Source organism: Pelecanus crispus, chromosome 6, assembly GCF_030463565.1.
Source record: "Pelecanus crispus isolate bPelCri1 chromosome 6, bPelCri1.pri, whole genome shotgun sequence".
NCBI classification, from domain to species: domain Eukaryota; kingdom Metazoa; phylum Chordata; class Aves; order Pelecaniformes; family Pelecanidae; genus Pelecanus; species Pelecanus crispus.
In genome coordinates this window covers 13,791,118-13,804,126 of record NC_134648.1, presented here as the reverse complement: position 1 = coordinate 13,804,126, position 13,009 = coordinate 13,791,118, and the positions used below count along the sequence as shown (strand labels likewise).

General features: G+C 40.8%; 1 protein-coding gene across 1 annotated transcript; it reads right to left on the bottom strand.

Annotated features, from left to right (window-relative positions):
- Positions 1 to 422: 422 nt before the first annotated feature.
- TMEM9B (TMEM9 domain family member B) lies at positions 423 to 12,493 on the bottom strand. Its single transcript, XM_075713305.1, has 5 exons — positions 12,410 to 12,493; positions 10,308 to 10,399; positions 6,557 to 6,665; positions 5,456 to 5,590; positions 423 to 1,668 (listed from the first exon to the last, which is right to left on the bottom strand). Exons 1-5 carry the CDS (start codon positions 12,491 to 12,493, stop codon positions 1,513 to 1,515), a joined length of 576 nt encoding a protein of 191 aa, XP_075569420.1. The 3' UTR covers positions 423 to 1,512.
- Between the last annotated feature and the right edge of the window lie 516 nt (positions 12,494 to 13,009).

Genomic DNA, 13,009 nt, shown 5'->3' with positions numbered 1-13,009 from the left:
TAATTCCTTCCAGATTAAGTCAGTTTTTAGGAGACTACAGGACTGACAAGAGAATGAAGCTCTGTATCTGCAAAAGAGCTGCAGTCAGTGCAAATGTTGTTACGGGGCAACTATGTTTCCCCCCGGATGTGGCAGAGAGACTCGCACACGTGCAGTTTATTTCCCATGCTACTCTGTCCCCCAGGCTGTGGACTAAGCAAACCAAAACTGCACCCGGCAACATATAGAACTGTTCCATGTAACATTTCCTTCCACACTGGAACTGAAAACTGTATTAGACAATAATGTAACTATATATGCATAGCTAAATTTGAGTCAGGGATTCAAAACTTTTTTCAGTTAGCAGTTTGGTGAGCCCTTCTTCCTTTATCTAAGCACTGAACAAGTGCATATTTCTACTCCAAAGCATTTTCAGAGAAGTGCTTTTATAGATGGAATTTAAATGCAGGATAATGAGGGATAAAAATGATAACATACAGATAATGCACATCCATTTTTCAAAAATCAGTTTTATCTTTAATTGTTACATTCCAAAGGGGATATATGAAAGTCAGTCATCTAGCAACTGTATACCTCTTAAGAGAGATGAGTACAGAATCACAGATAAAAAAATACACCTAACTCCCAAGATGACAGGTGTTAGAGAAAGTATGTGCCTTACACCATCAATCCAGACAAATGCAGAAAGATTTTTATAATAAATATTTCATAATATACTAACTCCTGAGACTTTACCCATGAAAAGAAAGTGAAAAGTTTTTAAGAGATATCATACACATACAATATATTAAGCTATTAAAGCAAAATAGAACAAAATGCCAACACTGTCTTGATATGCACTGCATTTGAGTTTATCTACATCACAGTACTTTAAGTATGCAGCTCAAAGAGTCAGTGTCCATTTAAGTTTTGTCTTAAATCTGCTAACATCACTTGACATACAAGCATCTTGAAAGTACGAGTGCAAGAAACCAAATGATTAATACAGCCAATCAGGATTTCATTCTCTGATATGAAAACTACACTGCAAGATTTAGATTTCCAGTACCTAGCATCAGTCAGCAGAAAATCCAAGTATACTTACAAAAGGTCTTTACATAAAGTGATTAGTGAGTTGTAACTAATTACTGTGTTCCCAGGTACTTTTTAACCACATAAATAGTAGAGAGAAATACATAGTTAAAAACCACCATAAAGTCACAACTGTGAATAAGGTACCACAGTGGCAACCCAAGATACCTTAGGGTTTGTTTTCTTTTCAGTTTCGTTAGTAAAAGCCATTTGAAAATGTAAAGATTTTAGCTTTTGGTTAACTAATTGTTTTAAATTGCTTCCACTCCAGTACATTCTTTCAAAGTTCAAATACTTTTTTCTTTCTTTTTTTTTTTTTTTTTTAAATCAATAATGAACCACTCAGGAAAACCCTTCTGAATCGGCAGGATCAGGAAGACGTAAGTCAGCTCTTTCAATCAGTCCACTTTACTTCCCTGGAGTTATTTTACTGAGACACAATTAACTCAGCACAACATGACGGTCAAAGACAGATTTGCGTTGCTCTTGGACCTGTAACTTCCAACGCTGCTGGGCATACTCCACTTTGTTCAATACATTGGCGCGGCTCCGAGAACGAGCCAGCACATCATGTGCGTTTGCAAAAGGCTGGTGATCCTGGAATGGCAAAAATCATTAGTTAGACCTCAACAATTCCACTGAGCAATTATATTAGTCTTTTTTGTTGTTACATTCCAAAGGATGTGGTGGGTTTTTTGGGTTTGGGTTTTTTTTAAAGTAAACAAGCTGTTTCAATGAGCTGGTCAGTAATAACAACCAAGCAAGTTTTTTAATAGGTAGAACTGTACTTCCAATTTCTCATTCGAAGTAACTTCCACAGGTTTCCCAAACAGACCAAACTTCATTGTACTGTCGAACAATTACTGCTGCCCAGAGACATCATAGTCAGCTGCAGAACCACAGTCCTGCATCTATTAGCAGCTAGTGGGACAGAAGCCTAGAACAGACCCAGGCACTGGGAGACCCCTGTTACTGTCGTGAATGCGCTCCACTTTAAAACTAAATTAAAGAGTCTGCCAGCTCTTGGCCATTTACCATCAGGCAGTTCAGGATGTTCACACACAGCTTCTACATAAAACCAACACTCTGGTGTTTACCAAACTAAACCCATTGTTCTGAGCTGTCTAAAAGCACAGTGTCAATACAGCTGTTTAAGTGACAGAGCTCAACAATAACTGAGTACTTGTTTAATATTTACTCTTTTTTCTAACAGTACCTGCAAAGCTTTATTTTCTTCAAGTAAATATAACCAAGTTATAAACAATAAGAGCTGGAACTGAACTTCTCATTTGGCTATCCAACTGTTCTGGACAAAGTCATGTTGCTAAAGCTATGTCAGAAAGCATCACATATGATGCATAATGAAAAATAATGTCCTGTATTAAATAACTGTCTTTTTTGTATGTCTGCACTTCATATTCCTTTCTTTTTTTTTCCCCAGAACACTTTTGAAGACAGTTACATTAATGGACACTTTATTTGTGACATGACTGTGTAGAGTAGCTCAATGATAATTCTTAGCAGTGCAGAGATTATCACTAATGATACGCGCTGAAGTGATACCTACAAGTCCTAAAGCCACACATGAGCCTCACTGGGCTAAGAAATATGCTTGTAGAGAACAAGAGAGAATCCCTGACCCAAAGAGCCATAATCTCACCATAAAATATTATGCAGCTGGATATACCTAGAATAGGCAATTAACAGGTGACAAATCACTTCATTCACAGGGAAACAAAAATCACAATAGCAACACTTTTCTACCACCGAATAGATGGTGGAAGGGAGAGCACAGGACAAGCTAGATGGTACTGGCTTTCCTGATAAACAACAATCTCAGCTCAAAGGCTAGCTACTGTCAATTTCTATGTAGACAACAAGGGGAAAAAAGAATTTAAGAGGAAAGGTCTAGGGAAGTGGCTTACATTCATCAGTTGCCGCTGCCATCAATGGGCAATGAGAAAGAGCAAATATACTGGCTTGAAATTCAGTAACAAAAATTGATGCACACGGTATTTTCAAAGTGTGACAAGGATCAATACCTCAAGAACTTGCAAGCAGGAAGACAAGGATGTGCATAAGTCATGAGGGACCTTAAGTTATTTCACATTCACTGTCACAAAAGGAGGATAAACAGGAAAGGAGCAACATGAACTAAGCAAGGACCTTAAGTGCTTTTTGTTCCAAGCACTACTGCAGATAGAAGCACTAGTGACTCCACAAACACAGGTAATGGTCACAGTAACAGCTACAGCAAAACATGGCATTGGTTAAGATAGATCCAGATTTTAAGGTAAATTCATTCTGCAGTTAACCTGAGCTCTGCCACAGGACTTATTTCACTTCTTCCACCTACAATCAGAAGATTCTAACCCAGATTTGGAGATATTAATATAATTTATCTAAGGTATAAAATAATTTGTCTGAGGTAAAGCATACAGCACAAGTTCATTTAATTCAAGTAGGAATCTGCCCAATTTGCTATAAGAATGCGGACAGAAAAAGGGTCATTCAAATCCCTCCTTTCCAAAAAAAAAAAACAACCCCCAATATGTTCCTAGAAGTGACTGGGAAAATCTTAAGATGTCAATAAAAGACATTTGGAATATGTCTCCATGTAATACACAAGGAAGTGCAGAAACAGTGGGACACAATAGCAATAAGATACCTCTGTCCAAAGAGCCTTCACTCCAGACAATGTTGGCTCAAACTTGGGTAACAATTACATATTTTTGTTGTGAAGTCAAGGTAAATAAAGAAGGCACAGCTGATAAAAGCTATTATCTAGGAAAATGCTTGATTTTGAATACTTAATATCCCCCCCCCCCTGCAGAACAGAAGCACCTTTTTAAGTCAAGATGGCCAATGTGGCCACTGTTGATGAAAAAATGGTAGAACTAAAGAATATGCTTTTCCTCAGTTTACCAGCAGTGACAGTTGTCGCTATAAAACCAAAAACAACCTGGAGAAACTGAGTAAAGCTCACATCAATATCTGCAGATACACAGCATAACAGAGCATAGCATTTACCAGTTTTGATACCTTCGGATCTATGAACCCACCAAAGCAACAGGCAGTCAGAATTACAAGGCTTTTAAACAGACTTTAAAAAGTGTTGCCATGATAATTTTGTTTCACCAAGAACAAACTTATTTATCTCCCCCTATTAACTTCCTATTTATTTGAAGAAATGATGAAAATATTCTTAACAATTCTATTGTAAGACACTAATTTTAAATCTTGTTGACCAGCTCCCATTTACTTCAACAGTAATAAAGTGCTCACGTCTGCTGAAAGGCTTAGGTTAAGCAGACTGCAATCTTCCCACTTCATACTCTGGGTTTGGTTTCAGAAATTCTCTCAGGTTACACCACACCTGAAGCACACTTTATCAGTAAAAGTGGTCCTGCTTGAGGGCTCAATATAGAAAGTACATTGATGCTGAGACTTCAGAACAGTTTTATCAGTTTGTGTGGTTCAACACTGACACTTTACCACCAATCCAGCTGCCATTTTAGAAAACTTTCCTCACAGTACTTTATGGCAATACTTCTCCCAGGCATGCAGATTCATCAGATTCAGGTGCACACAAATTCACAAGATGCAAAGCCATAGTCCGTATTTTTATACTATTCTAAGTCCCCCTTAAATACACAGGTGACCTATTCCCACCAACCAGTATTCCTTATCCATACTGATCAGGTACTGAAGTGTCTCACTCTTTCCAGTACAAGGTTTCATAAGGTCTTACATTCCCTTCTTGTAATGGTACTGAAGACAATTTGCTCCATTTTTATTAGAAGTCAAAAACCCTGTGTTGGAGATTGGGAAGGCCAGTAATGACAGAAAACCAAGTTGCTAATGGGCTACTCCTCTTTTCCTCCCAAAAAAGGCTGTTCTGATCTGTTGGAATATACTGTCACACTCTCATTTCTAGCTGTAATAGTAAGCATCAATCACTATTTTTCTTCATTATAATAGTTTCTTCTTGAATTTTTAGCATCAACAAATTCAAACTGGGGCAATAGAAGATGCAACCCCTCTACCTTCTTTTTGTAGAGAGAAATACGGATCATTAACACCTAAGAAGTTGAACCTCCTATATATGTTTACCTCAATTCCTACTCTGTTTCTTCTCTGAGAAAATAATCTGTGTCTAGAGCTGGGATAACTGAAGCAGTCCTCATCTTACTACTTTCTATCCCAGGGAAAAATGAAAGAGTGGCTTCACAGAAGTCATCACACAGCTTGCTTTTCCTCTCCCTTCAGGAAAAGCATGTATACTGCCTGGCAAAAAAAGCTGCTCATTGCAAATAGTTATTTAATAACTAAACATCCCAATCTTTATGTTAACCCAAGTACACAAGCACTCTGGTGAACTCACCCCAATGTCTTCATCACTTTGTATGAGCTGTGAATGTCCAAAGAGACGTCTCTTCAGTATAGGTTCCACCAGTGTGAGGTACACCATGTACAGAAGAAGTAGGCCCAAAATAGACAGGTATATGATGATTGTAACCTACACAATGCAAGCACAGTTTATGCCAAAATTGTGATGTTCCCCCCACAATCTCAGCAGACAGCAAGGACCAAAAGAAGAGTCATGCAAAGTTTGTGATGAGCCTGTCGATCCTTGGTAGTGTCACCAGATGACTTAAAATCCACAGAGAAAAAAACTTCAAACTACGATCTGGTATTAAAAGAGTTTGGGGCAGACAGATGTTAGCTTAAAACAGTTTCTCTTAGTGAGGCCTTGCTAAAAATCTTATGCTACCCATCTCAAAACAACTTGGTGTTATAAATATCACCTCAACCAAGACAAGTGTTCAGTTTGGCCATTAAACTGGGGTGACAAATTTGGGGGTTCCTGCATGGTCTCCATTCTCTAGCACAGATCTGCATTCAAACAGTTACTAAGAAAAAATGGGAAGGCAAAAAGAAATACTGAACTTCTAAAAGACCAAAAAAAGCAGTCTGTGTTATAAAAGAAGATGCACTGCACACTCTATTCACCCCAGCCTAGGGCTCAATGGCTCCAATAGGATAAGAATGCAAAGAATACAGAAATCATCTATCACAGCAAACATGGACAATTTTGCTCTTTTTAGCTTGCTAACGTACAAAGAAAATTTATATTAAGCAAGACAGACAGCTGAATAATGAGAGACCCTCTAAAATAATAACGAAAACAAAGTCCAAACCTTGACAAAATGCCCTAGAGCACTCTGAATTTCAGCAAGGTGCAAAGCTTAATCTCAAAAGTGGAGATCTTCAATAAAAAAATCTCAGGCACACTCCTTAAGCTCTAGCTTGATGCTACTGTTACTACTCAAGATAAATTGTGAGCAACTATTATGAAAAAAGTTAAATCTTAGGCTGCTTTAGGAAAATTTTCCCTTTAAAAAGAGTATTTCTCTAGAAGACAACAGACATTTACTAACCAGTTGAAGTATTTAATATATGCCAACAGAATTACATTGTTTACCTTAATTGTGACAGAGCTTCTCTCTTCATATTTGCATTCACAACGTAAACAGTATGCTTCTACATCAGGTCCAGGGACAGGCATAGGCTCAACCACATGAAGACAATCACTAAAGACAGACAGAAACTGCTCAGTTTTGAGCTGGTTTTAGCTTACCTGTTCCACTATGCATGCAGACCCCACCTGCATGAGCTGGGAAGCCACCTTTGCTTAAGTTCAGCTGTTCTAAATTATAGGTATCCAAGATTTTAAAATAAATAAATAATTGTGAAGTAGTGATTTATTTTACTTAAACAAGAAATTCAGCTATTGACAAGCTGCTAAACAAGTTTTAAGACCTAACTAAACACAATGTTTTCATTTTTCAGTGGAAGTATTAAAGCTGTTAGCATAACAAGTCCAAGGATTTGAATTCCAGAATGAATACATCATTTGACACTGACATCACAGATGAAAGTAAATTCCAGCTATACACTTCTTTCTTCATCATACTCAAAAGAGCCTTATTCTATCCTTCCACTGTCTGAAGGGAAATTAACCTCTCTTTGGTGTTCATGAATATAAGTTCTTTTCTCTTGCCATCACAAGTTACAGGCATTGAAGAAGAAAAAAAAAAAAAAGTCGTTGTCAGATAGGTTGTTTCTCTAAGCAACTGAGTAAGTTTCTCTAAGCTAAGTATTCTCCATAGTGAATAAATAGCAGCCAGTTTTCAGCACCAGACCCAAATGTAAAAGCATAATTTGATTTAAAAGATTACAAAATATAAGCCAGTCCCATGCCAAAAGGCATGGTTGACAATCTTATGGACACTCTAATACCACAACACTAAAATCCAGCTGCCACAAGACAACTGCTTCCACCAATAACTTATGTAATTTTGGTCTTTTTCCTGACTCAGGTTGGCTGTTCAGAGTTCACATCCCAGAGTCCCTGCAGAGCACTGACAGAACAAAAATCACATTTTGCCATTATCCTAGTTAACTCAGTGTTAGCACAGTCAGAACCAGGTAATGAAACAAAATGCCTGAAGTGACAGCAGCAGCCTAGGATTCAACGCTCTGCTGGGCTAGACTGCAACGCTGCAAACAAAGGCAAGACAACAACTCATCTCTTCTGTTTTCTTTGTAATGCTTCTGCATAACTAAAACTATTGAGTGTCAAGACACATCCTCTGGAGGGGCGTGGAAGGCTTAATTTTCTCACTTATATGAAAGTAGAATTACATTCTCCTCTGTGGAGGAGTACAACATTCAAGCTACAAAATCAAAAATACATGCAAGTTATAATCTACACAATTTCTGTTCATATGATTGAAAGCTTGCATCAATATGCTGCACAAGTATAGTAGAAAGCTTGTATGTAGCTTATGTACAGTACTAAGTCTGTTACTGTGAATATGTATATTAGTATCAGCATTTTTTTTTCTCCAATTCAGTGTTTCAAGTTGCTAGGAAGCGTAAAATCTATCAGAACTTCAGAGTTTTGATGACGTGTTTCCTTGGACTGAGATTCCATGGCAATTTTAGAGGAAAATGTAGAAAAGGCTTATCCTTTTTTAAACAACTTTCCCACTCAACTGCCTCTACATTACCACCTTCTCCCTTGCGCCCACAGCAACAGCACCAAGGAAGCAGTTCTTCCAAGGCAAGCTAGGCTAGTCAGAAGGGCAGCTTCTGCACAGACAGATTTCCAGTTCATTCAGCTTGTAGACAGGGTGTCCTCCCTCCCTCCCTCCACATCCATGACTACCACTGCAGTCACCAATACTTTCAAAGTACAAAATACAAACACCAACACTTTCCAAGTGGGTTATTTAAACCTGTAGGTGCTTAGCCTTAGGCATCACTATGCTTGCCTAGCACATTGTCCATCAGGGTGTGATTGCCTGCAATAGTTCCAAACTTGAGTCCAGAAGGGTGAATGCTTTTACTGGTGTCAAAGCACTCCAGCCCACACTGATGTTAGCATAACACACTGTTTGCCAGTCTGAAGCCAAACAACAGACCACTCCAAGTGAGAGAACTGAAGCATCTAAATAAGAGCATCATGAGGTTCAACATTAAAAATTAAATTTTCATTTTACCTCTGGACAAGCCAGCAGTAAGTGGTCATTATATTGTACATAATTCATAAAGACACTAAAAATTGATCTGGCCCTTGCCTCACGAGTAACTGATCTAAATACCTAAAGGATGGTGCACATCAGCCAGTTCTATTCAGTATGGCACTAAATTTGTCGATTTTATTGCACATAAACTAGCAATCAAGCCTTTTAGAAGTGATGAGACAAACAGAAGATCAAAGCCATAAAATGTTCCCAGATGGTCACTTAAGAAATGATCTCAACAAAATGAGTTTTAGGATAGGAAAACAGATTTTTGAGATTCCATATGCATCAGTATCTGTCACCATAAAATTAGTCAAGCCTTCAAAGGTAATTTTTCCTTCAATCAGTACTAATATTGATGTAAAGGGAAACAGGGTCTTTTCTGCTAGTAAGGCACACACTAAGCAGTACCCACTGAAAAAAAAATCCATTTGCCTTTGCAGAGCGGTAATGAACAATAAAACCAGTAACACTGCTACTCTGAAATGTCTGCTTCAGCTGGAATTCTCCCATTAAGAATTCTCTTAATTTGTCATAGTAGGACTAATGTTATTAAGTTAATCATGTGGGACAAAAATAGTAATTTTGATTGGACAGTACATTTTATGTTTATTAGTTTAGATTGAAATTTACAGTGTTGTTTCTCACAGTTCTTCTGTAAGTAATTTAATAAGTCAAGGCACAGCTCTACACAGATCTGTATCACTAATTTTATTACTATAATTATTTTTGTGGGCCTACTCAGGGGCATGAAATTTTCATAATGAAGATGCCAACCTGCTGCTACTCATCAGACTGAAAAGTCTTTTATAAATTCTTAATGTAACTGAAGAAGAGTTAATACATCAAGAAGTACGTCATGTTTTTATAGGTTGACCCAAGAAACTCTGAGCACTTCCAACATCAACACAACTCTAAAACACAGTGTTTTATTTGTATGATTCACAGACAATTATACTCAAAGTGAAATTACACAGGGGAGCTACGCCAACGTAACAAATCACTGTCATCTCCCTTTCTTCCCCAGCCCCTCATCTCTGGCCATACACATCAGTCCTCCGCTTGGAGAGGAGTCTGACAAATGCCATAGCTGGCCTAAACAATACAATAGAGCATGTTGCTGGGGCACAGAGATTAAGACCTCTCTCTCTCCCCCTCTGAAAAAATGCGTTGTTAGATGGCTCAGGCCATGTCATGTAACTGCACTCTCTGGCTCCAATTCTGAGGAACAGAAATCTCCAGGAACAATAGTCTCTCAACGATAGGATGGGTTTCAAGAGTGGAGAAAGAGGAGACAATGCTCCTGAGTCCTAGCTCCACAGCTGTGCTCCTTTGTGTTTACGCTGTTTCAAATCACTGAATTCAAATTACAACACCCTCTTCCCTTCTACTGCTTCCAAGTCTAAATAACTAAACATGCAAGCAAACAAACCAAAACAGAAGACCAGGCAAAAACTATGGATTTCAAGCCTTGTCTCTTGCTAGAGCTGAATTCTGGAGTACATTTGAAAGAAAAGTTTCAGTAAGTTATGCAAGAGATGTAATTTCTCCTGGCACCACCACAGGAGACTCACATATAATCTCTATGGAACAAGTCTTTAACCAGTAAGACTCATTATAATTTTTTATGCCACACACACTCACCAGTCTTTCTGTGAAACATTTTTGTTGTAAATATGCCCCGAATGGTCTTTGTAAGGAGGGCAGATGCATTTACATCGGACATCCTCGTAATTCTGTAAAGTAAACAACATGCTTAGAACAAATTATCATCAGTAACCATAACAGGATACAGAAAGCTCTCTTCACATAATATATGAAATATTTAACACAAACTACTTCTAAGTATCTTTGAGTAGTCTTACTCAGGATTTCCTCTCAAGTTTAAGAACAACCCTTCAAAATCACTAAGCAAGCAAAGCAATTTGTCAAGTAACACTATTATTTTAGATACCAAACGGATTCTTAATGAGAAAAATCTGGAGTTTAAGCTCACTCTTCTTTTTAAGAAAAAACACACACTCGGAAGTTACTGACGTTGGCACACTCAACTATTCAGCTTCTGAGGACAGCTGTATAACAGACACAGTGATGAGCTTAAAAAGAATGAAAGAGTATTAACCCCAAACAGAGGACGGCAAAGAAACCTCCATGGATAATTCTGTCCTCCCTGGCCACAACAGAACTAATTCTGTAAGGAACACTACTAGAGGGACTAGTACAACCTACAGTCCTCTTGTCTTAAACAGCAGCAGAATATTGTGAGGTAGAGAAAAAAAAGTACAAAACTGGAATTCCAAACGAAGGCAAAGTAAATGTGAAAAATTATGGAAACTTGTAAGCAAGTTTTAGAGAAACAAATTAACATTTGCATAAGCAACAATAGACACTGCAGAAAGACGTGAGAATTAACTGTTATAGACAGTGAGAAAGAAGTAGCACCCAAAATTAACATTTAGATCACTACTGAGAAAAATGGAATTTCAGAAAAAAATCACTTTGTGTAGTATATGAAAATAGGATAATTCATTCCTTTCCCAAATTGCACAAGGGAAGTGGTTGAGTCCCCATCCCTGGATGTATTTAAAACACATGTAGCTGTGGTGCTTAGGGACGTGGTTTAGTGGTGGACTTGGCGGTGTTATGTTAACGGTTGGACTAAATTATCTTAAAGGTCTTTTTTCAACCTAAACGATTCTATGATTCTAAGAACAGAAAACCCTATGGAGAGAACAGAGATGGTCAGCAAGGGGTTACAGATGAAAGCATTCTCAAACCCAAATCAGAGTAATTTATTTGAGCAAATAATAAGAGACAGAGGATAAACGTGGCTTACCTAAAGTTCAAGGCAATTTCTAACAGCATTACAAAAGGATGTCTTAAGAAGTACTGGTAATAAACTTCAACAGTGAACAAGCCAGTCAGAGTAACACTAAGCAGGTATAGGTCAGTTGGAGAACCTTGACTGCACTATGTACCAAGTCACTCCTGGTCTCACCATACAAAAGTCAAATAGCTGATTATCATTAAAAAGAAGAAAATTCAGACACACGGATACTTTGACAACAAGAAAGACCTTTACAGGAGACACAACGTTCTCAGTCAGCCACAGAGACGCTAAGATTACTGTCCCAAATATTACCCAGAAGGACCAACAGCAGAGTGTGGACACTCAACCTAGGTAAGGCAGCAGGCACGGGCAGAGCCACCACGGGATCAGCGAGAAGAGCTCGCTCAGAGAGCGGAGCACCGTGCTGCAGGCCAGGCAAGACGCGGGGCAGACCCCGACCCCAGCCAGGGCAGCCACAAGAACAGCAGCTTCATCTCCAGCAAGGCCTTCTCAGCGACTGTCATTTGTAGTTCTGCGTCATGCCGTCCCCGGGCACCACGTTAAAACTACATAAATTTCTACAGACTTAAGGTTGGCGCAGAAACTGGCGACGCCAGGCAGACGGGCCCTGCTCCTGCCAGCTGCCCCACGGGAACGCCGCGCACCCGGCGCCGCCGCCCGCTCCTGGAGCCCGCGGGGCGGCAGCGGTGCAGGGCAGTAGCCGGCCGAAACCACCGGCTCCAGCCTCCACCTAAAGCAGGCCGAGGCGGCGGAGGGGCGGAACAACCGGGGGGGGGCACCGAGCGACCGGCGGGGCGGAGGAAAGGAGGGTGGACCGCGGTACCGGGAAGCGAGACGGGGAGTACCGCCATGATCCGTGTGTGTGTGTGTGTGCGTCTCCCCCGCCCCCGCTCACCTTGGCCTCAGCGCCCAGCCCCGCCAGAGCGGCCAGCGCCAGCAGCGAGCAGAGGCGGGCCCAGCCCTCCCAGCGGGCCGCCATGTCGGGCCCCGACCGCTTATCACCGCCGCGCCGCCGCCGCCGCCGGCCCCCCAGCGCCCGCCGCCATCACTTCCGCCTTCCGCCGGCCTCACGTGAGGTGGCGTCCGGCCGCGATGGCGGCCCCGCGGGAACGGCGGCGCCGCCGGATGGTTCCGGGGTGAGAGGGCAATGTCCGTGCAGGGCGGCCTCCGGCGGGCCTGCGCTGCGGCCGGACCGGGATTTCGGCCGGAGCGCGGCTGTACGGGGTGCGGGGCCTGCTGCCCGCAGGGGTGTGAGCGCCCAGCGGCCGCCGGCCCGGTGTGACGGCTACCCGCCTGTCCCCGCAGCTCGAACGGCTCCTTCCCGCGGGTGTCGGCAGCGTGGGGGCATCCCGAGCCGGGCGATCCCCTCACAATAACGTAACGATCCCCTGACAATAACGTAAGGATCCCCTCACAATAACATAACGGGGAACGTACAAGAGCAGGCGAAGGAGCCGTTTGGCATAGGCCAACAAATGCAGTAACCATTTCCATA

Coding starts and splice junctions, on each gene's coding strand:
- TMEM9B (XM_075713305.1), bottom strand. CDS start 12,493: ATGGCGGCCCGCTGGGAGGGCTGGGCCCGCCTCTGCTCGCTGCTGGCG. Junction 10,400..12,409: donor GGCTGGGCGCTGAGGCCAAG/GTGAGCGGGGGC, acceptor TTTACTTTACAG/AATTACGAGGATGTCCGATG. Junction 5,591..6,556: donor GAAGCTCTGTCACAATTAAG/GTAAACAATGTA, acceptor TGCATTGTGTAG/GTTACAATCATCATATACCT.